Consider the following 23,759-nt stretch of genomic DNA (forward strand, 5'->3'; position numbering starts at 1 on the left):
CATGTATGTTCTGTGATTCGTTATGAAATAGAGTGATATGTGTATGGTATTCATGGTTGGTGTTTTGGGGGTATCTCACTATGCTTTCGGGCTTACAGTTGTGGTTTAATGTTTTTTAGGTTCTTCAGGAGACTGTGGCAAGGCGAAGGCGTGATCGTACCGCTCCTCATGATTTTGTAGCAATGTGATTCTGGGAATACTCTAAATGATTTGTAATGAAAACCTTTTTGTAAACGATTTAATGTAATCGGGTTGTTTTAAAAAAAAATTAAATTGGCTGGATTTTTCGGTCGTTACAAGTTGGTATCAGAGCTTTGGTTTGAGTGAATTGGAGGAACACTTGTGTGACTCCAGTCTCAAATCGAGGAGGGTTTTCAAAAGAGAATTTAAAATGGTTTTCAAAATAAGTAAAGGAGGACGCGGAGGTACGATCAGCAGGAGCCAGTAAGTAACCCCAAAATACCATACATGATATTTGTTTTATTGAGCTTTGATAGAACAGCATGCTAGAGTTAGGCTAGGGATCTTCAGGATTTCTTGATGTGTTGCCTGATTTATGATGTCTGCTAGCCTAGGGTTTCCTTGTGAGAGATTTCTAGTGTTCCTCTAGTTGTGAGGATAGAGCGTTGTTATGTATATTTGTCTCTAGGGTGTTGTGGAAGTACTTTATACAAATATGGGTAGGTGTGGAAGGTAGTATGGGCCCGTACTACTGAAAGCACAGGACCCAAACCATGACCTCTACGGTTGGGTTGGGAGTTGGTTCCTGGGATAGTGGGAAGTGTTTGAGATTTCTGGTGGTTTATTTTCAGTATGGAGACTTTAGGACACGCTGGGAGTGGATCCGGGTCAGGATCAGGAGCAGGAGAGGGAGTTCCGGGTGGGTCTATACAACCCGAGGTTGTCAGTCAGATGAGTACGCACGAGTTGGATGCGAGGATTCCTGAGATCCTGCATGATGAGGTTGCTGCATTGTTTCGAGCTGAGCTACTGGAGTTGTTTGGGTCGATTAAGATCGCCATGGTGGAGTATTTTGATGAGCACTATGCGACTCTCACTGAGACAGTTGTCGCGGCGACTACAGCAGCTGTAGCAGTGGCAGGGGGAGGAGCTAGTAGAGGTTTTCAGTATCGGGACTTCGATAATACGAAGCCTCCCACCTTTGATGGAGTTCAGGATCCGATCGTTGCTATGAGATGGTTATCAGATGTGGAGGGATGTTTCTTCACGTGTTCATGCCCTGCTGATCAGAGGGTGAGGTGTGCTCTGAACCTGTTAAGGCTCGGGGCAAAGGATTGGTGGAGATTGACCACGGGGTCATACACGGATACGCAGAGGGCTGCGATTTCATGGGATTAGTTCAGAGAGATGTTTAGTACTCGTTATGTTCCGCAGGTCGAGAGGGAGAGGTTGGCTCAGGAGTTCCTCGAGCTGAAGCAGGATTCGGAGTCGGTGACGGAAATCACCAGGATGTTTACTGAGAGGGCGATGTTTTGCCTTGAGTTCGCTTCGGAGCAGGCTCAGATGTCCCGATATCTGAGTATGCTAAAGAGAGACATCAGGTAGTTTGTGTCTGCACAGAGGTGCGAGACCTTGTTAGAGTTGCAGGAGGCCGCCAGGCGGCGTGAGTTAGAGATTGAGTTGCAGGTGCGTGAGCTGAGGCAAGCTCCGGTTCAGTCGCAGCCAGCAACGAAACGGTCTAAGACCGTTGATTCCAGGATGCAAGATTAGGGTAGCCACGTTTGTGGAAAGTGTGGAAGGGGTCACACCGGAGTCTGTCGGTCCGGTGGTGCATGCCGCAAGTGCGGAAAGGATGGGCATTATGCGAGGGATTGTTGGCAATCGGTGTCGGTTCCGGATTTGAGGATATGTTATCATTGTCGTCAGGTTGGACACTTGAGGTTCAACTGTCCACAGCTTGCTGCAGGGCCGGTGGGGGCTCCAGCACCGGCCACATTGAGGATCACAGGTGGAGGTCAGGATGGAGCGGAGCCCCCAAGGGCTTAGGGTCGTGCTTTTCAGTTTGTTGTTGCGGGTATGTTTCTTTCCTGTTGTCTTGATTATTTATGATTATTGTGGGATATCGTTTATCTGCTAGTCTCGTTGGATGGTTATGGGTTTGCGTTTCGGGTTTTAGTGTGGTATCCATTGTTCCGTGAGGGTTGCGCGAGTTGTGTTCGAGATTTCGTTTTGGTACCATTTGTTCCTTAAAGGATCGGTATGGTTAGGGATTAGTGCTTCGAGCTATCGTTGATTATCTTTGTGAGGATTAGTGGCGGATGCGGCGTTGGTTTGAAGGCCGGGTAGCTTCTGCAGTCTGAGGAATGGATAGTTAAAGATTGGGTGCCTTTCGAGCAGGTTGTTCAGTGTGGAAATATGTTTTTATGAAAGTTGTTAGCGCTGGTGAGGAACTAATTGCGTGTAAGTGTTGTTTTTCTCTGCATTGTTGTTTTGGGAGATCGGTGATGGCGACCGGTGGTTAATTTTCAGTGTCTTAAGTGGGGGAGAATTGGAAATTCTCCGGATGGTCGTTAGGCTTGAGAGGTTGGTTAGCTGCTTTGGGAATTCAGCGGTATTTCGATCAGCCGAGAGCAGGCTCGTATGGGTGAGTAGCAGGCGTGCGGGGCGGAATAAAGACCTAGGGCATTTGATTATGGAAGGCCTGGGAGCAGGCCGGGATCGAGTATGTATGATGGAGTTAGAGTTCGGAACCCCTAGAGGGCTAGAACGGTATGCACGGGAGGACTCCCCGAAGAGATAGCTCGGAATGATGAATTCTAGTTGAGCGGTCCGGATAGACTGAAGGCCGGTAGGCGTACCAGTCAGGCCGAAGGCTCGGAGGACGGTCCAGCCAGACTGAAGGCACTGTGAGCGGTCCAGATTGGCTGAAGGTTCTGAGAGTGGTCCAGATTGGCTGAAGGCCTGGTGAGGCGGTCCATTCATGCTGAAGACTCTGCGAGTACTGTTGGATCGGTTTGAGGTTATGGAGTGTGTATGTTGCCGTATGATTGCATTGGAAGGTCTGGCCCCGGGTAGTGATCTTGATCAGTGAAGATAGTGCATGGGCTTAAGAGTCCCTGCGTTGAGAGTCAGAGTAGTTGGGTCGAATGGATATCGGGTGCACTTTAAAGAGGTAGTGTAGCGTGGGGTGAGCACCAAAGTACCTGTCATGGTGATAGGGCGGGCGAGTGGTTTCCTTGGTAAGGAAAGAGGGAGGAATGAAATTCCGAAAGGGAGTGCGAATTCACGGAAGTGAAAGCGGCAGTGTAGAGTTATGATTGGAGTGGTCCGACGGTGGTTTTTGAGTAGCGTGTATGCGGCAGTGGAATAAAAGCTCATCCGACTAGAGATGTCTGCTCAGGGCGCGGAGGGAATTCCGCAGACGTAGAGCCAAGGGGGGGTTCGGAAGGGATGCAGGGAGAGAGTCTTGGACTCTCAATGAGATTCTGATCAGGGTTTTGGGTATGTATTAGTGGTTCATCCTGGAGGGATGTTTGAGGATATCATCAGTGTATCGTGTTTTCCAAACCTGAGGGTGCTAGAGCTAGTTCAACATGTGTGTGTGATTGTAAGAGGAGAACTCGTGGGAGTTTCTTCGGGATTGAAGAATGGGTCTTTCTGTCATCATGGAATGGATAGAGTGGGATTCGGATCGGGGATCCGATGGTTCATGATCTTCTAGCCATATGAGTCAAGTGAATGATGAGAATTGGAGTAGTAAGGCATCATGGGTAATTCGCGGTTGTGAGTGCGACTATCGGAGGGTACAGCCGGTGCCCGATTTGAGACGGTGGTCAGGACACCGTAAGGAAAGAGAAGGTGAGTTGAGTTTCGTGGGGTATGCCTTGAGGGACCTGGTCCGGTTAAAGCCAGGAGGCGCGTTGTGGGAGTCTTTGGAATTGAGTTGTCGTAAGCTTTGAGGACGAAGCCTAATTTAAGTGGGGGAGAATTGTAACATCCCGAAATAGAAAGAGTAGAGTTGAAGGGCTAAAAGTGTAAATCTTGAAGGGCGACTCGGTGAGTCCATGGATGGACTCGGCGAGTAGAGTCGCGACTTTGGTCGTGTGTCAAGCGACCTACTCGGCGAGTCCAAAGATGGACTCGGCGAGTAGGTGCTCGGCGAAGAAAACCCTAAATCCGGGGAATGAGCCCTATATAAAGATCATTATGTTTCCTCCACAGCCTCCTTAATCCCCCTTGAGTCCCAGAAACCCTAATTTCATGGAGGAACCCCATTGTTGAGCAAATTGGAGCTTGGATAGGTGTTGTTGAAGAAATCTTGAAGGAGAAGAGGCTTGGATCAAAGGGCTTTGCTTGGATTCGAGTTTCATTGCTGTTGGGGAATTCCTTGGAGGTAATATTTCGTCTTTGGGCTGTATTCTCTTAGATTCTCATTTTGGGGTTGTGTGGGAAGCTTAGTTGTGTGGCATCTTGAGTTTGAAGGATGGATCTGAGGTTGCTACCTCAGATCTGGAGTGGAGAAGATCTTAAGAGCATTAAAGCCCCTGTTCTTGTGTTGTTAATGGATCTATCATGTTCCAAACCTTAGTTCTAAGGTAAATAAGGCCAAGATCTCTTTGGATTCACGTAAAGTTTGCCACTTTACGTGATGGATGGATGGTAGGAGGTTGGATCTATGTTTTGGATCAATTGCATGGCTTGGAGTGCTTCTGAATTGATTCAGACCGATGATACTCGGCAAGTCACATGGGTGGACTCGACGAGTTGCTTGAAGATGGCCTGGAACTCGGCGAGTAGGTTGAAGATTGCCTCAGACTCGGCGAGTCTGTTCTTGGACTCGGCGAGTCTTGTCGAAGAGTCCCAATATTTTCTGGTTGAGTCGAGAATCGGTGAATCAAGGGATGACTCGGTGAGTTGGGTGCGAGTGGACTCAGAGTTGTTGGACTCGACGAGTCTTGGGGTGACTCGGCGAATTGGGTCGCTGATTGAGGGAAGTACTGAGCATAGGGACTCGGCGAGTCATCGGGTTGACTCGACGAGTAGGGTCAGTCGGGGGTTGACTTTGACTTTGTCCAAGGTTGACCAGTTGTCTTCCAGGGGTATTTTGGTAATTAAGGGAATTTATTGAATTGAATGTTTTGGTGTTCAGTGGAGGAGTTCGTGACAGAGTTGGAGCAGCGGGATCTTATCCTTTCAGCCGACAGTTTCGAGGTGAGTTATCCTCACTATATCAACAGGGTCTAAGGCACCAAGGCCGGCCCTTATCGGATTGAGATCCGGGTAGTTGTTGTTACTCTGTTGTTGTGATATGCTTGCATTACTGAGAGTTAGGACAGTATATGTTAGAGACCTGACTGAGATCGGTATCCTGAGGGATAGGGAGATGCTATGCTAATGACCTGTTAGGTCGGTACCCTGCTTAGAGTATGTTATGCTATGTGATCTGCTAGATCGGCTTGTTTGAATGTGAACTGTTTTATGATTATATGTTTATGTGTACATGGTTGTTTGGACTGGAGATGGGTTGAGGCGGTCCTGCTTTGTGCTGTAGTCCAAGATACTCAGTCCGGACCGGTTGTTCCGAAGGCCCAGCGAGCGGTCCGAATATGCTGTAGGCCCCACGCGGGCAGACCAGATGTGCCGAGGCTCGGAGAGTGGACCAGGTCGACTGAAGGCCCTATACGGGCGGACCAGTCATACTGTAGACTCAGAGAGTGGACCAGGTGAGTTGAAGGCCCAGTGCGGGCGGACCAACCACACTGTAGACTCTAGGTATTTGATTAGACTCGGAGGGTGGACCAGGTGGATTGAAGGCCCGTCATGGCGGACCAGTCCCACAGTAGACCCGTTATGCATGTATGTTCTGTGATTCGTTATGAGATAGAGTGATATGTGTATGGTATTCGTGGTTGGTATTTTGGGGGTATCTCACTAAGCTTTCGGGCTTACAGTTGTGGTTTAATGTTTTTCAGGTTCTTCAGGAGACTGTGGCAAGGCGAAGGCGTGATCGTACCGCTCCTCATGATTTTGTAGCAATGTGATTCTGGGAATACTCTAAATGATTTGTAATGAAAACATTTTTGTAAACGATTTAATGTAATTGGGTTGTTTTAAAAAAAAAAATTAAATTGGCTGGATTTTTCGGTCGTTACAGTAGAGCTACCAGAGATGTTCGGGTGTGTATTAAGACCATGCTGATTGAGACTTTTGACGAGCGTTATGCCGCTCTTTCTGAGGCTGCTGTCACAGCGGCCACTGCAGCTGTCACTGCTGCTAGGCGGCAAGGCGGTGAGTCGTTGATGTTCAGGGAGTTTAGCAACACGAAGCTACCAGAGTTTGATGGGATGCAAGATCCGATTGCAGCGATGAGATGGGTATCTTACATTGAGGGATGTTTCCATACTTGCTCGTATTTGGAGCACTTGAAGGTTCGTTTTGTGCTGAACTAACTTTGCCTAGGGGCGAAGGACTGGTGGAAGTTCGCAACAGCACACTATTCTCCAGCAGAGCTTGCTGCGTTGACCTGGGATAGGTTCACCACCATGTTTCGTGATGAGTATGTTCCCTCAATGGAACAAGATCGGTTGGAACAGGAGATTTTGACCCTCAAGCAAGGTACATAGTCTGTTACGGCTATTACTAGGATGTTTCATGAGAGGGCAATGTTCTGCCCTGAACACGTGTCTCCTGAGCAGGCACGAATGAGCCGTTATTTGAGTGTTTTAAGGAGAGACATTCGGGAGTTCGTGTCGAACTCCTCATACCGTACATTTTCCGAGCTTTAGCCAAATGCTCGGAAGAGGGAGATCGAGCTAGAGACTCAGGCGAAGGAGGAGGCGGAGTCTCAGGGGAGGGATCAGCGATCGGCACAGTCTCAGCTGGCAGCCAAGCGGGCCAAACCCGCTGATTCCAAGGCAGGGAGCCAGAAGGGCCGCACTTGTGGGAAGTGCGGCAAGGGTCATGATGGAGTTTGTAGAGCGGGATCTTGCTACAAGTGTGGCAAGGAGGGGCATATCGCCAAAGACTGCCAAAAGGGGTTTGCAGTGTGTTTTCACTGCAACCAGACCGGACACCGGAAGGCAGAGTGTCCACTGTTGCGAGGGACTACCCAGGGAGCACCACAAGGATCTGCCCCTACTGCTATCAGAGCTACTAAGAGCCGACCAGTGAAGGCCGAGGTACCGAAGGCGCGAGGGAGAGCCTTCTAGTTGATTGCGGAGGAGGTCCGCGTAGCGCTCGAGCTCGTGGCTGGTATGTATTCTTTCATGTAATTATTTAATGTTTAAGATTTTATGCTTATATTATGATATGCATAGGTACTTTTCTTGTGAATTCTGTACCTGCTTTGGTGTTATTTGACTCGGGTGCGAGTCGATCTTTTATATCGTTGGCTTTCAGTCGGCACATCAACATTAGTCGAGAGGCGTTGAGTCGACCACTGAGAGTTTCCATCACTGAAGAGAGAGCATTATATGCCATGGAGGTGATTTGAGGATGTGTACTTGAGATTTTCGGTGTAGATTTTCCTATTGATTTGGTCTCGATTGCGATGGGGGACGTCTGTGTCATCGTAGGCATGGATTGGTTGAGCAGGTTTGGAGCAGTTATCAACTGCGAGCAATAGCTGGTGACTATACAATACCCAAGTGGGGGAATTCTTACTGTGTACGGCGAGGGTACCCGTCCCGATTCAGCATTTTGTTCGGCTGCTAGAGCGAGGCAAAGTCTACAGCAGGGCTGTAGTGGTTTTGTAGCGTATGTGACGGATACGAGGGTTGGTGTAGGGAGATCGAGTGCGATTGAGGAAGTCCCGATAGTGTGTGAATTCCCGGATGTTTTCCCTGAGGAGTTACCGGGTGTGCCTCCCGAGAGGCAAGTGGAGTTTTGTATTGATTTGATTCTAGGGGCAGCACCTATCGCCAAGGTGCCCTATCGCCTTGCACCTCCAGAAATGCAAGAGTTATCCTCGCAGCTTCAGGAGCTGCTGGGGAAGGGGTTTATACGGCCGAGCAGCACGCCGTGGGGAGCACCGATCCTGTTTGTGAAGAAAAAGGATGGTTCGCACCGAATGTGCATAGATTATCGAGAGCTGAATAAGTTAACGGTCAAGAACCGTTATCCTTTGCCGAGAATCGATGATTTGTTCGATCAGTTCCAATGAGCATCTTGGTTTTCCAAGATTGATCTAAGATCTGGATATCATCAGATGAGGGTGCGCGAGGAGGATATCCAGAAGACTGCGTTCAGGACTCGTTATGGGCATTACGAGTTCGTGGTGATGCCATTCGGGCTCACCAATGCGCCTGCATTATTCATGGATCTCATGAACAGGGTATGCAGATCGATGCTGGATCGATCAGGGATTGTGTTCATTGACGACATTTTGGTGTATTCAAAGTCTAGGGAGCAGCATGAGGAGCACTTGCGGGAGATCCTCAGTGTGCTGAGATCGGAGAGGCTTTACGCCAAATTCTCCAAGTACGATTTTTGGTTATGAGAGGTGCAGTTCCTTGGTTACCTCATTAACCAAGAGGGGATTTTGGTCGATCCGGCCAAGATCGAGGCTGTAATGAGTTAGGAAGTGCCGAAATCTCCTTCTGAGATCAGGAGTTTTTTAGGGTTGGCCGGCTATTATCGGAGGTTCATCAGGGATTTCTCCAATATTGTTGTTCCTCTCACTAGATTGACCCGGAAGGGTGTTCAGCTGGGGCCCAGAGTAGCAGGTGTCATTTTGAGACTCTTCGCCAGAGATTATGCGAAGCCCTGGTGTTGACTCTTCCAGAGGGGTTGGAGGACTTCGTGGTGTATTGTGACGCATCGATATTTGGGTTGGGTGCGGTGTTGATGTAGAGGGGGCATGTGATCGCATACGCATCGAGGCAGCTAAAGCCCCATGAGGCAAGATATCCCACCCACGATCTAGAGTTGGGGGCTGTGGTGTTCGCCCTCAAGATTTGGCGCCATTACCTGTATGGGTTTCGGTGTACGATATACACGGATCACAAGAGTTTGAAGTATTTGATGGATTAGCAGAATCTGAACATGCATCAGAGGACATGGTTGGACGTGGTAAAGGATTATGATTGCGAGATCCTGTACCACCCGGACAAGGCTAATGTGGTGGCCGGCGCCCTGAGTCGCAGAGCAAAGAGCGCCCACTTCCTTGCTATTAGCGAGAACTCTTCTGCAGACAAGTTGGCCGAGGTGTACGTGAGGGAGGTGGTATCGCGACATGCGGTGCCGATCTCGATTGTCTCAGACTGAGATGTGCGTTTCACTTGCAGATTTTGGAAGAAATTTCATGAGGAATTGGGTACTAGGATGCATTTTAGTACCGCATACCACCCCCAGACTGACGGACAAAGCGAGCGGACGATTCAGATGCTCGAGGATATGCTTCGGGCATGTGTGTTGGATTTCGGTGGGAGCTGGGACACGTATTTTCCCTTGGCAGAGTTTTCTTACAACAACAGCCATCATTCGAGCATTAGCATGCTGCCCTTTGAGTTGTTGTATGGGAGAAGGTGTCGGACCCCTATCTGTTAGGGAGAAGTAGGGCAGCGCGTGATGGGTAGTACCGAGATCGTGCTTCAGACGACAGAGCAGATCCAGCAGGTCAGACAGAGGTTGTTGACCACTTAGAGTCATCAGAAGAGTTATGTGGACAGAAGCCGGTCCGAGCTTGAGTTTCAGGTCGGCGACTTTGTGCTCCTGAAAGTCTCTCCTTGGAAAGGAGTGATTCGATTCAAGAAGAAGGGCAAGTTGGGGCCCCGATATATTGGTCCCCTCAAGGTGGTCGCGAGGGTAGGTAGGGTAGCCTATCGTTTGGAGTTTCCAGCAGAGTTGGGTCAGATTCACGACACTTTCCACGTGTCGCAATTGCGGAAGTGCGTAGCCAACGAGTCAGCAGTAGTGCCACTAGAGGATATTCAGGTGGATGCGAGCCTGAATTATGCTGAGAGACCAGTGGCGATCAGAGATCGAAAGATTAAGGTCCTGAGGAATAAAGAGGTGCCACTGGTGCAAGTCCAGTGGCAACATCAGAAAGGGTCAGAGTTAACTTGGGAGCTGGAGCGTGAGATGCGTGAGCAGCATCCGGAGTTATTTGTGGAGTGAGACTTCAAGGGCGAAGTCTAATTCTAGTGGGGGAGAATTGTAACACCTTAGATTCCCAGGTACTATTTTTATTCTTTTATTTTTGGGTGATTGTGAGGAGACTCGGCGAGTTGGAGTCTAAACTCGCCGAGTGGGATCGCGGTTTTGTGCGCGGGCTTGCGTCTGGACTCGGCGAGTCCATGCTGTTTAATGAAACCCTAATTTCCAGGGTTTGAGACCTATTTAAAGGGGCTTATGGCCGTCATTTGCGGCCACCAACCCCAGAGAGAAACCCTAAAGAGCTTTTGAGCGTTTTGGGAGAGAGAAGAGGCCATTGTTGACTTTTGAAGCTTGGTTTGGCAAGGAAAAGGAGATTCTAGCTAAGAGGAGGTAAGGGAGGTGGACATCCTTCGATTTTGGAGCTCAGAGCATCATTTTGGAGGTATATTTTGGCTCCCTTTTTTGTTGTTATGATGAACATGGGGGTTTAGAGTTTCTTGACCCCTTTGTTGGTTAGATTTGATGTCCATTTCGTCCCTATTTGTGATGCGGCTTGAGATGGGATCCATAGAGGTCCAAAGAAGCTTTATTACTTAAACTTTATGAGGATTCATGGGAGTTTTGACCTAGAGTTATGAGATATGGGGCTAAAACATCATGTAGGAGCAAATAGTTGTTGTTTGAGCACCAAAGTTTGGACTTTATGTGATTATCATGCTTGGGGAGGCCATATCTATGATTGTATGGAACAGATCTTACCTCAGAAGTGAGTTTGAGTTTATGCATGGCATGGACTCGCCAAGTCTGAAGAATAGACTCAGCGAGTAGCATGAAGTTTGCCCGTAACCACTCAGCGAGTGGTCTTGTCGAGTTGAGGGGTTAACTCAGTGAGTCAGGGAGAGTCGGGGGTAGGGGGACTGAGTCAAGCCGAAACTCGCCGAGTTGTTCTTGAGACTCGGCGAGTTGAGTCGTGGTGGCCCCGCGATTTATGCCAGGTGAAACTCGTCGAGACAGAGAAGTACTCGACGTGTCAAGAGAGGATCCAAGGGAGTCAGTGGACACGTATGGACTCGCCGAGTTGCCTTAGTGCACTCGCCGAGTCCGGTCAAAGTTGACTGTTGACCTTGTTGACCTTTAGGGTTGAGTTCAGTTGTATTTATGAGTGTATTACTTTGTGTGATTAGGCGGAGGCTAGATCACATTTATTTCGAGACAGATATTACCGAGATACGCGAGGTGAGTCTTCTCACTATACTTTACCTTGAGTAGGTAAATAGAGTTATGTGATACAGTGTTATATATATATATATATATATATATATATATATATATATATTGTTGTTGTTGCACTGCATTCTTCTATGAGATTTATGTTGTGCATGCTTGCAGAGTTAGAACCTGAGGGTTCACAGAGTTGGGTGCACGGACCGACAAAGTTATAGCCTCGAGTGGCTAATATGTGTTATATGTGGTATTTTGGGGAACTCACGAAGCTTTGTGCTTACAGTGTTTTGTGTTATGTGTTTTAGGTACTAGTGAGGATCGCGGGAAGGCGTCGGCTTGATCAGTACACACACGAGATTTTTATGCTATGAGATCTTGGGATTGTTATATGTTATAAATTGACTTTCAAACAATGATGTTTTTATGATTTACAAATGAATGATGTTTTTATAAATGCGAAAAATTGTTTTGGAAATTTACGGTATTACATGTATGGGTCAGGTACCTAAGTCCACCTACAATGCTTCTATACTCCGTGGGGCTCACCAATTCCCCATCTCCTTCTTTGGTTAGTGATAGTTTGTGCTCCATGGGACACTAGGTAGGATTGTAGTCAAGCATGTGTGTTTTTTCTAAGAGTTTCCTAGCATAAATTTCTTGTTTCAAAGTGATGTAATGGTCTTGTTGACATACCTCAATTCCCAGATAGTATGCTAAGAGTCGCAGGTTGCTCATTTCAAATTTTGCACTCATTTCCATATTGAACTTCTTGATTTCATCAGATGATCTCCCTTTGACTAGACGGTCATCGGCATAGACCCCAACAATGAGAGTCCTCTCCTTCTTCTTCCTTGTGTAGACTGAGTATTCCTGAGGGCACCGCTTGAATCCCAATCCTTTCAAGTACTTGTCTAGGCATGAGTTGCAAGCTCTGGGAGCTTGTTTGAGGCCGTACATAGCTTTAGAGAGCTTTGGTACCTTGTGAGTTTCGCCTTTCTTATGATAGCCCTCTGGTTGGGATACATATATATCTTCTTCTAAATCGCCATTCAGGAATGCTGATTTCACGGCTAAATGATGCACCTTCCATCCATGTGTGGCTGCGAGGGCTAGAATTAATCTGACTGTTTCGATTCTAGCTACAGGTGCAAACACGTCACCATAATCGATACCCTGTTTCTGCACATATCCCTTCCCCACCAATCGTGCTTTGTGCTTGATAATTTTTCCCATAGGATATCTTTTCACATTAAATACCCACTTCATGCCAATCGCTTTCCGATTATGTGGGAGATCAACCAATCTCCATGTGTTATTTCGCTCGATTGCATCTAATTCCACATTCATTGCATCTCGCCATTCTTTCTTTGTACTAGCTTCTTTGTATGATATTGGTTCCTCATCATTGTGAATCAATAACAGTTCTTTTGGGGGTATATGTACCTCATCTGTAGTTTCGTTGAGGTCAGTGAGGAGACGATATCACTTTGGAGCACCTCCGCCGGTGGAGCTTGAGGATGTACTCGTAGATGATACCGAAATTGGGGAATTTTGATTAATGGGAGAGTTAGGGATCGCTGGGGAATTTATCGGGGTATCCATTTGGCTTTCAGCTGGGTGACCCAGATCGTTTGACTAGTTAAAATTGACCCGATCTTCACTTATCGGAGGCGCGTTTGTTTCTTGATCCGGCATGTCCGGCACCCATTCACCCCAGTTATCTTCATCATCGAACAGTACATCATCAAGATTGAAACCTTCAACTGTAAAACTCTCTGGTGTTGCCCTGATTTTAGCATTTTTCTCCCACGTCCACTTTCTATTCTCTTCGAACACAACATCCCGGCTAACATACATTTTTCCAGTATCTAGGTCTAACAATCTGTACGATTTCAACCCTTTTTCGATTCCCGTGTAAACCAGAGGCATACTTCTATCTTCGAGCTTCTTTAAGTACCCCTTCGCGATCTTCATATGGGCTACGCATCCAATAACTCTAAGGTGATCAACATGTGGCTTTCTCCCAGTCCAAGCTTCATATGGAGTTGATTCCTTTAATGCTTTCGTTTGAAATCTGTTTAAGACATAAACTGAGTGTGACACTTCTTCTCCCCATAGGCTATCTGGCATTGTCATCGTCTTCAAATTGCACCTCACCATCTCCAATATTGTTCTATTACGTCTCTCTACAACTCCATTTTGCTGTGGAGAGTAGGGAGACATGTAATGTCTCTCCAAATCGGTCTCATTGCAGTATTTAGTGAATTCATTTGACAAGAATTCACCTTTCCTGTCAGTTCTGAGAACTTTCACCTTCTCCCTTATCTCTGTTTCGACTTTCTTTTTAAACATCTTGAACATCTGTAAGGCTTCGTCTTTCATCTTCATTAGGTACACCCACATCACTCTGCTAAAGTCATCCACAATTAGCATGAAGTACCTGTTTCCAGAGGGAGTTGGTGGTGAGACTGATCCGCACAGATCACCATGGAGCAATTCTAACATTTTCTATGTTGTGAATTGTGTTTGAGTGGGGAAAGAATTTCTTCTTTGTTTTCCAACTAAACAGCCTTCACAGGGTGATGTTGGAATATCTAGTTTCGACACTCCTTTTACAATTCCCTTTTCTACCATTTGCTTTATAGAGATAAAGTTTGTGTACCCTAAACGTTTGTGCCAAATCCACATTGAATCATCTTTATCAATCTTTAAACAGACTTCATCATCTTCTTCCAACTCTATTTTATAGAGCCTATTTGTAGATCTGCGAACCTTTATTAACAGATTTCTATGAAAATCATGGACCCGTAAAAATGGATCCTTAATTTTGATTTCATCTCCACCTTCTGCCAATTGCCCTATGCTTATAATGTTACTACATAGATCGGGAATGTAGTATACTTTATCTAGCTTTCTTTTCTGATCATCTTTGCACTTGAAACCAATAGATCCTATCCCTTCAATTTTGACTTTGGACTCATTTCCAAACTTCACGAAGCCTTGCACTGTTTCATCCAATTTCCTGAATTTTGACTTGTCCCCCGTCATGTGATTGCTCCCACCGGAACTGAGGTACCAGATGCGTGATCTTTTTTCATATCACCATGAGATTTTAATTTAGGTTTCAGTTTTTCTTCATTTGAGAGCACCTTATCGCCATCTTCAAAGCTTGCTAATAACAGAGCAGGCTCATTATCTTCGTGTTCTTGAATCAAATTGTTCTCCAAGTTTCGTTCTTTTCTTGGATTTTTGCACTCAGCAACATAATGACCAAACTCCAGGCAGTTGTAACATTGAATCTGACTTTTATCATGACTGCCTGATGTGATTTGACCTCCATCTTTCTGGTGGTGTGACCCGCTTCTGCCACGACCACCTCGACTGCCGCCGTTTCTTCCTCTGCCCGTGCCACGACCACCACGTGAACCTCCGAATCCACCCCGACTTGATTATTGTTTTGGATCACCCTATTGCTTCCTTTTGCTTCTTTCAGACCATTCTTTGTGAGTTAACAGGAGCTTTCGATCGTCACTATTTCCATGGCCTTTCATACGTTCTTCATAAGCCTTGAGTCTTCCAAGCACTTCTTCGACGGACACAGTTTCCAAATCCCTAAATTGCTCAAGTGTTGAGGAAATTTGGTCGACACAGCTCTAAGCAATTTCTTCACCACGTGAGATTCTTCAACCTTATCCCCCAACGTTCTCAGTGTGCTGACAGTGTTGGTCACCTTCGCGGTGAACTCGTCAACGCTCTCTGATTCCTTCATACTTAAAGCCTCAAATTCAGTCTTCAACGTCTGAACTCGTGTAGTTTTCATCCTGTCTGCCCCTACAAACATAACTTTTAGTGCTTCCCAAGCTTCTTTTGCCGTCTTTTTCTCAGCTAGCACCATCAGTAAATCCTCAGGTATACCCTAATAGATTGCGGCTAAGGTTATGTTGTCTTTCTTTGCTTCAACAATGGTATTCATCGTTCTAGGCTCCACCGTGTCCCAGACACCTTGTGCCAACATAAAAACCCTCATCTTAGTCGCCCATGCACCGTAATTGGTTTTTGACAACATCGGATAGTGTAGCGTAACATTTCTGTCCTTCTCACCGTTTCCATTTCTACTGCAAGAGCCGATTGTCATTTCCAATGGTCATTTCTTCTTTAGACTGATACTTTGGAAAGAATAGTAGTTGAGGACAGAAATTTCACAAGCTTAAAGTTTTTCGTGTGAATTCAAAATTGGAAGAGATAATTCTCAACGTACATACGCATGATCAATTTAACACTACTACACAAGTGATTTAATAATGCGACCCATTTTTTATTTTTGAGGCGGTTGATAGTAAAAACCGCCTCATTAAATGTATAAAGCATTAAATAATCCAATAACCACTTTAAAAAAGTACCGGATAAATTCTGAAAAGTTTTTGTTAAGGCGGTTAAAAATAAATAGCATCAAAAAACGATTTTTTAAGGCGGTTAAAAATAAATAGCATCAAAAAAAGATTTTTTAGTGCTGCTTCATGTAACAGCATCATTAAATAAGGAGTTTTTGATGCTCTTTTTATAAAAGAGCATCATTAAATCTTTATCTTTTAATGATATATTTTAAAAAACGCATCAAATGAAAACACTTTGATTTTTTAGTGCTACTTCATTGTAAAAGCATTATTAAATCTTTATCTTTTGATGCTATATTTTGAAAAAAAAAGCATCAAATGAAAACCAGCTATATCCGTCTTTTAGGGTTTCTGTAAACTCTTATACTTCGAACTTTTGGAATATGAAGATTCTCTGCATTTATGAAACATAAACATAAATGCGTATTAACTCAAAATACCCTTATTAATTGTTTTGCTATCTTCACTAAAGGTAATTTTAATTTTATTGTACTTTTGATTTTATTCTAAGTATTTATTTATTAAATGATTGTTTATTGATATTTTTTAAATTGATTAGTGTAGACTGTGAACATGTGAAAATTTTCATAACTTGTTTGTTTAGAATCAATATATTTACCTTCTTTGAATATTTATTTTAATTTTCAGATGAATCGTGATTATTGGATGTACAACACTTCACGTTTTTCTCAATTTTATATAGAGGGTGTTCAAACTTTTATTAGGGTTGCCGAAGAAAATCGCTTAGAAAAAGGAAGTGGATCGATTTGTTTTCCTTGTAACGTTTGTAAAAACTTTAAAACGTTTAATTGTACCGAAGAAATAGAGTATCATTTGTTGCAAAATGGTTTTGTGCCTAATTACACTTGTTGGTCAAGACATGGAGAAACACTACTTGATTGTAGTACATCCTCGACCAATTTACATATTAATAATAGTACATGCAACAAAGATTCATATGTTGTTGATGATGATCACCATTCAAATGATCCCAATGACAATTTCAATGAAATGTTCGATGACATGGAGGCTAATATGGGTGATGTTGAACAAGAAAAATTACATGGCCTATTTGAAGAAGAAGAAACACCGTTATATAGCGGTTGCAAATTTATGAAACTTGATGTTGTATTGAGGTTGATGAACTTAAAGTCGAAAAACGGATGGAGTGATAAAAGTTTCACAAGTCTATTAGTGCTTTTGCATGACATTCTTCCAGAAGACAATGCATTACCCATTTCTACATACCAAGCAAAAAAGCTAATGTGTCCGATGGGATTGGAAGTTGAAAGAATACATGCATGTCCAAATAACTGTATGTTGTATAGAAAGGAGTTCGAGAATAAACATAATTGTGTTTTTTGCAGTGCATCGAGGTATAAACGGAAAAAAGATTTGGATGAAGTTGACGATGATGTGACAAAAAATGGACCACCGGCTAAAATGTTGGGTATCTCCCTATTATACCGAGACTGAAAAGGTTATTTTCAAACGAAGAAGAAGCAAAGTTACTTTGTTGGCATTCGGAAGAACGTGAAACTGACAGAAAACTAAGACATGTTGCAGATTCACCTCAGTGGAGAAACATTGATAAGAAGTATCCTGAATTTGGAAAAGAGATGAGAAACATACGGTTTGGGCTTAGTTCAGACGGGATCAATCCTTTTGGGAACATAAGCAGTCGTCATAGTACGTGGCCGGTTCTTTTGTGCATTTACAATCTTCCACCGTGGTTATGCATGAAACGGAAATACATTATGATGTCGTTGTTGATTCAGGGGCCGAGACAACCTGGTAACGATATTGATGTGTTTTTGTCTCCTTTGATTGATGACTTAAAAACTCTTTGGAGTTCGGGTGTAGACGTATATGATGCTAATAAGAAACAACACTTTCAATTGCGGGCCATGATTTTTTGTACTATAAGTGATTTTCCAGCGTACGGTAACTTGTCAGGATACAAAACAAAGGGTAAGAAAGCTTGTCCAGTTTGTGAAGATCAAACAAGCTCGATATGGTTAAAAAATTGAAAAAAAACTGTATACATGGGACATCGAAGATTCCTTCCGAAGAGTCACCGTTTTAGGAAGAAAACTATTGAGTTTGATGGAAGTATCGAGATCAGAACGATGAGGAAACGATTTGATGCATTTTCACGAGTTGCAAGTATAAATGTAGTGTTGGGAAAAAGATTTCGTGTTGATAAAGATGCCCTTTGGAAAAAAAAGTCAATTTTTTTTGAATTGCCTTACTGGAGACATTTGGATGTTAGACATTGTCTAGATGTTATGCATATTGAAAAAAACGTATGTGAGAGCTTGATATGCTTATTATTAGGTATGATGCATAAAACTAGAGAGTTTAATATCCGAAAGGACATGGTCGAGATGGGGATACGTGAAGATCTTGCTCCCGAACAAAGTGCTAATCGTATTTATCTCCCAGCTGCTTGTTATACTACATCCAAAGAAGAAAAAATAAAGTTTTGTCAATGTTTACATGATATTAAGGTTCCATCAACTTATTCTGCAAACATTAAAAGATTTGTGTCGATGAAAGACTGTAAATTGTTTGGAATGAAGTATCACGATTGTCATGTTTTGATGACACATATGATTCCTATCGCAATTCGTGGAATTTTACAAGATGATGTACGACATTCTATCACTAAGCTTTGCTTGTTTTTTAACAACATTCACTCAAAGGTTATTGACATAGAAGATTTGGATAAATGGGAGAAAGACGTTTATGTTACACTTTGTGAATTAGAGATGCACTTTCCACCCTCATTTTTTGATATAATGGTTCACTTGATATCTCACATCGTACAAGAGATTAAGGCTTGTGGTCCCGTATTCTTACGGTACATGTACCCTTTTGAAAGATACATGGGTATCCTAAAAGGTTATGTAAGGAACCGTAATCGACCTGAGGGCAGTATTGTTGAAGGGTATACTTCTGAAGAGGTGATTGAGTTCTGCCAAGGTAATCCTATTAATAATATATTACAGTTATAAACATTTATAATATATTACATATAATATAATAATTTATTTTTTTATAGGCTATATGAAAGATGTCGAAAGTGTTGGTGTTCCTAAAACTCGTCATTCAGGTCGACTTGAAGGTAAGGGAGGAGTCGGTTTAAAAATAACCATGCCAACTTATGAAGAGTTACAAGTTGCACATTTAGTGGTCCTAAAACACATGAAATGTCTTACTCCATACATTGATGAACACATGGACATGTTGAAGTCGAAATACCCGGGCAAGGAACAAATGTGGTACATAAACAATCATAATAAAGAGTTTTCAAGGTGGCTGAAAAATAAGGTAGCAGAAACTAATGTTGATGAAACTGTGAAAAGATTAGGACATGGGCCAGATTGTAGAGTTAAATCTTATGAAGGGTATGACATTAACGGGTATACCTTTTACACGAAAGATCAAGATCAAAAAAGTACAATGCAAAATAGTGGAGTTACAATGATAGCATCAACGACCGAATTCGACAGACGGGATCATGATACTTTGATAAGAATAGCCAAAGATTCTTATTACGGTGTTATACAAAATATTTGGGAGTTGAACTATTTTGACTTCGTTATTCCCGTGTTCAAATGCAAGTGGGTGAATAACCGTACAGGTGTTCAAGTCGACAAAGATGGTTTTACACTTGTCGACCTTACAACTAATGGCTATGCATCTGAACCATTCGTTCTCGCAAAACATGTCACACAAGTTTTCTATGTCAAAGATCCGAGCAAACAAAAAGAGCACATCGTCTTACAAGGTAAACGACGAATTGTTGGTGTTGATAATGTCGTTGATGAGGAAGAATACGACCACTTTGATGATCTACCACCATTTTCAGTTGGTATTGAACACGATAATTACGATAATGTCGAACGCACAACATTCGTACGATCTAACATTGAAGGGACATATGTTGATTAAGGACATGATTGGGGTTTTTCTTATGCATTTTTTACTATTGCGATTACATGATTTTTGTATGAAATACTATCTATTGATAAGAGTAATTACAATACGGTCCTTATCTTTTGATAATTACAATGTTTCTATATTACTATCCATTAAAATGTATTAGTATGAGTGTAAAACTTTTACTTGCTCTGTTAACAAAATGGACAAATTCACTTTCAGAAAAAGGCAACCTAGTTATAATTTCAAAAACCGCCTCAACAAATAAACCGCCCTAAAATATATACAAAATAGCTTTAAAAAATATTTATAACAGCATCAAAAGATAAACAACATTAGAAAAACAAAAAACATTAAAAAATCCTATAACCGCCTCAAAAAACACCAAAAAAAATAGAAATAGCATCAAAAAATATAGTAACGCATCAAAAAATTATGGGATTATAATTGATGGCATTAAAAAATAGAAAAAAAGCATCAAAAAAAGTTCAATAAATTACCAAACGAGAGGAACGCCAGGATGAATAAGGAATAATTACCATTAAAAAGAATAAAATTTTCTTTCAATTCATTAAATAAATCAACTTATTTTATCAAATATTAATTACCACCTCACATTAAAATTTAGGAGCTGCCGTTTTTTTAAACTTTTGATCGTGGTTACTACATTAAAAACCCTTAATAGCATCAAAAAACCCTTACACTTGTTGGTCAAGACATGGAGAAACACTACTTGATTGTAGTACATCCTCGACCAATTTACATATTAATAATAGTACATGCAACAAAGATTCATATGTTGTTGATGATGATCACCATTCAAATGATCCCAATGACAATTTCAATGAAATGTTCGATGACATGGAGGCTAATATGGGTGATGTTGAACAAGAAAAATTACATGGCCTATTTGAAGAAGCAGAAACACCGTTATATAGCGGTTGCAAATTTATGAAACTTGATGTTGTATTGAGGTTGATGAACTTAAAGTCGAAAAACGGATGGAGTGATAAAAGTTTCACAAGTCTATTAGTGCTTTTGCATGACATTCTTCCGGAAGACAATGCATTACCCATTTCTACATACCAAGCAAAAAAGCTAATGTGTCCGATGGGATTGGAAGTTGAAAGAATACATGCATGTCCAAATAACTGTATGTTGTATAGAAAGGAGTTCGAGAATAAACATAATTGTGTTTTTTGCGGTGCATCGAGGTATAAACGGAAAAAAGATTTGGATGAAGTTGACGATGATGTGACAAAAAATGGACCACCGGCTAAAATGTTGTGGTATCTCCCTATTATACCGAGACTGAAAAGGTTATTTTCAAACGAAGAAGAAGCAAAGTTACTTTGTTGGCATTCGGAAGAACGTGAAACTGACAGAAAACTAAGACATGTTGCAGATTCACCTCAGTGGAGAAACATTGATAAGAAGTATCCTGAATTTGGAAAAGAGATGAGAAACATACGGTTTGGGCTTAGTTCAGACGGGATCAATCCTTTTGGGAACATAAGCAGTCGTCATAGTACGTGGCCGGTTCTTTTGTGCATTTACAATCTTCCACCGTGGTTATGCATGAAACGGAAATACATTATGATGTCGTTGTTGATTCAGGGGCCGAGACAACCTGGTAACGATATTGATGTGTATTTGTCTCCTTTGATTGATGACTTAAAAACTCTTTGGAGTTCGGGTGTAGACGTATATGATGCTTATAAGAAACAACACTTTCAATTGCGGGCCATGATTTTTTGTACTATAAGTGATTTTCCAGCGTACGGTAACTTGTCAGGATACAAAACAAAGGGTAAGAAAGCTTGTCCAGTTTGTGAAGATCAAACAAGCTCGATATGGTTAAAAAATTGAAAAAAAACTGTATACATGGGACATCGAAGATTCCTTCCGAAGAGTCACCGTTTTAGGAAGAAAACTATTGAGTTTGATGGAAGTATCGAGATCAGAACGATGAGGAAACGATTTGATGCATTTTCACGAGTTGCAAGTATAAATGTAGTGTTGGGAAAAAGATTTCGTGTTGATAAAGATGCCCTTTGGAAAAAAAAGTCAATTTTTTTTGAATTGCCTTACTGGAGACATTTGGATGTTAGACATTGTCTAGATGTTATGCATATTGAAAAAAACGTATGTGAGAGCTTGATATGCTTATTATTAGGTATGATGCATAAAACTAGAGAGTTTAATATCCGAAAGGACATGGTCGAGATGGGGATACGTGAAGATCTTGCTCCCGAACAAAGTGCTAACCGTATTTATCTCCCAGCTGCTTGTTATACTACATCCAAAGAAGAAAAAATAAAGTTTTGTCAATGTTTACATGATATTAAGGTTCCATCAACTTATTCTGCAAACATTAAAAGATTTGTGTCGATGAAAGACTGTAAATTGTTTGGAATGAAGTATCACGATTGTCATGTTTTGATGACACATATGATTCCTATCGCAATTCGTGGAATTTTACAAGATGATGTACGACATTCTATCACTAAGCTTTGCTTGTTTTTTAACAACATTCACTCAAAGGTTATTGACATAGAAGATTTGGATAAATGGGAGAAAGACGTTTATGTTACACTTTGTGAATTAGAGATGCACTTTCCACCCTCATTTTTTGATATAATGGTTCACTTGATATCTCACATCGTACAAGAGATTAAGGCTTGTGGTCCCGTATTCTTACGGTACATGTACCCTTTTGAAAGATACATGGGTATCCTAAAAGGTTATGTAAGGAACCGTAATCGACCTGAGGGCAGTATTGTTGAAGGGTATACTTCTGAAGAGGTGATTGAGTTCTGCCAAGGTAATCCTATTAATAATATATTACAGTTATAAACATTTATAATATATTACATATAATATAATAATTTATTTTTTTATAGGCTATATGAAAGATGTCGAAAGTGTTGGTGTTCCTAAAACTCGTCATTCAGGTCGACTTGAAGGTAAGGGAGGAGTCGGTTTAAAAATAACCATGCCAACTTATGAAGAGTTACAAGTTGCACATTTAGTGGTCCTAAAACACATGAAATGTCTTACTCCATACATTGATGAACACATGGACATGTTGAAGTCGAAATACCCGGGCAAGGAACAAATGTGGTACATAAACAATCATAATAAAGAGTTTTCAAGGTGGCTGAAAAATAAGGTAGCAGAAACTAATGTTGATGAAACTGTGAAAAGATTAGGACATGGGCCAGATTGTAGAGTTAAATCTTATGAAGGGTATGACATTAACGGGTATACCTTTTACACGAAAGATCAAGATCAAAAAAGTACAATGCAAAATAGTGGAGTTACAATGATAGCATCAACGACCGAATTCGACAGACGGGATCATGATACTTTGATAAGAATAGCCAAAGATTCTTATTACGGTGTTATACAAAATATTTGGGAGTTGAACTATTTTGACTTCGTTATTCCCGTGTTCAAATGCAAGTGGGTGAATAACCGTACAGGTGTTCAAGTCGACAAAGATGGTTTTACACTTGTCGACCTTACAACTAATGGCTATGCATCTGAACCATTCGTTCTCGCAAAACATGTCACACAAGTTTTCTATGTCAAAGATCCGAGCAAACAAAAAGAGCACATCGTCTTACAAGGTAAACGACGAATTGTTGGTGTTGATAATGTCGTTGATGAGGAAGAATACGACCACTTTGATGATCTACCACCATTTTCAGTTGGTATTGAACACGATAATTACGATAATGTCGAACGCACAACATTCGTACGATCTAACATTGAAGGGACATATGTTGATTAAGGACATGATTGGGGTTTTTCTTATGCATTTTTTACTATTGCGATTACATGATTTTTGTATGAAATACTATCTATTGATAAGAGTAATTACAATACGGTCCTTATCTTTTGATAATTACAATGTTTCTATATTACTATCCATTAAAATGTATTAGTATGAGTGTAAAACTTTTACTTGCTCTGTTAACAAAATGGACAAATTCACTTTCAGAAAAAGGCAACCTAGTTATAATTTCAAAAACCGCCTCAACAAATAAACCGCCCTAAAATATATACAAAATAGCTTTAAAAAATATTTATAACAGCATCAAAAGATAAACAACATTAGAAAAACAAAAAACATTA

At 42.2% G+C, this 23,759-nt stretch overlaps 4 protein-coding genes across 4 annotated transcripts; 3 read left to right on the forward strand and 1 right to left on the reverse strand.

Annotated features, from left to right (window-relative positions):
• Window positions 1–14,324: 14,324 nt before the first annotated feature.
• Window positions 14,325–15,175, reverse strand: LOC145007177 (uncharacterized). Its single transcript, XM_078966159.1, has 2 exons — window positions 14,865–15,175; window positions 14,325–14,724 (listed from the first exon to the last, which is right to left on the reverse strand). Exons 1-2 carry the CDS (start codon window positions 15,173–15,175, stop codon window positions 14,325–14,327), a joined length of 711 nt encoding a protein of 236 aa, XP_078822285.1.
• Window positions 15,176–15,242: 67 nt separating this feature from the next.
• On the forward strand, window positions 15,243–17,704 carry LOC145007179 (uncharacterized). Its single transcript, XM_078966160.1, has 4 exons — window positions 15,243–15,325; window positions 16,234–16,249; window positions 16,323–17,124; window positions 17,241–17,704. Exons 1-4 carry the CDS (start codon window positions 15,243–15,245, stop codon window positions 17,702–17,704), a joined length of 1,365 nt encoding a protein of 454 aa, XP_078822286.1.
• Window positions 17,705–17,719: 15 nt separating this feature from the next.
• LOC145007180 (uncharacterized) lies at window positions 17,720–19,631 on the forward strand. Its single transcript, XM_078966161.1, has 2 exons — window positions 17,720–18,659; window positions 18,739–19,631. The coding sequence occupies exons 1-2, from the start codon at window positions 17,720–17,722 to the stop codon at window positions 19,629–19,631; spliced, it is 1,833 nt and encodes a 610-aa protein (XP_078822287.1).
• A 1,872-nt stretch (window positions 19,632–21,503) lies between these two features.
• LOC145007181 (uncharacterized) lies at window positions 21,504–23,415 on the forward strand. The gene is made up of 2 exons (XM_078966162.1): window positions 21,504–22,443; window positions 22,523–23,415. The coding sequence occupies exons 1-2, from the start codon at window positions 21,504–21,506 to the stop codon at window positions 23,413–23,415; spliced, it is 1,833 nt and encodes a 610-aa protein (XP_078822288.1).
• The last annotated feature ends 344 nt before the right edge of the window (window positions 23,416–23,759 follow it).

The sequence above is a fragment of the Lactuca saligna genome, chromosome 7 (genome assembly GCF_052625555.1).
Source record: "Lactuca saligna cultivar CGN05327 chromosome 7, ASM5262555v1, whole genome shotgun sequence".
NCBI classification, from domain to species: Eukaryota; Viridiplantae; Streptophyta; class Magnoliopsida; order Asterales; family Asteraceae; genus Lactuca; species Lactuca saligna.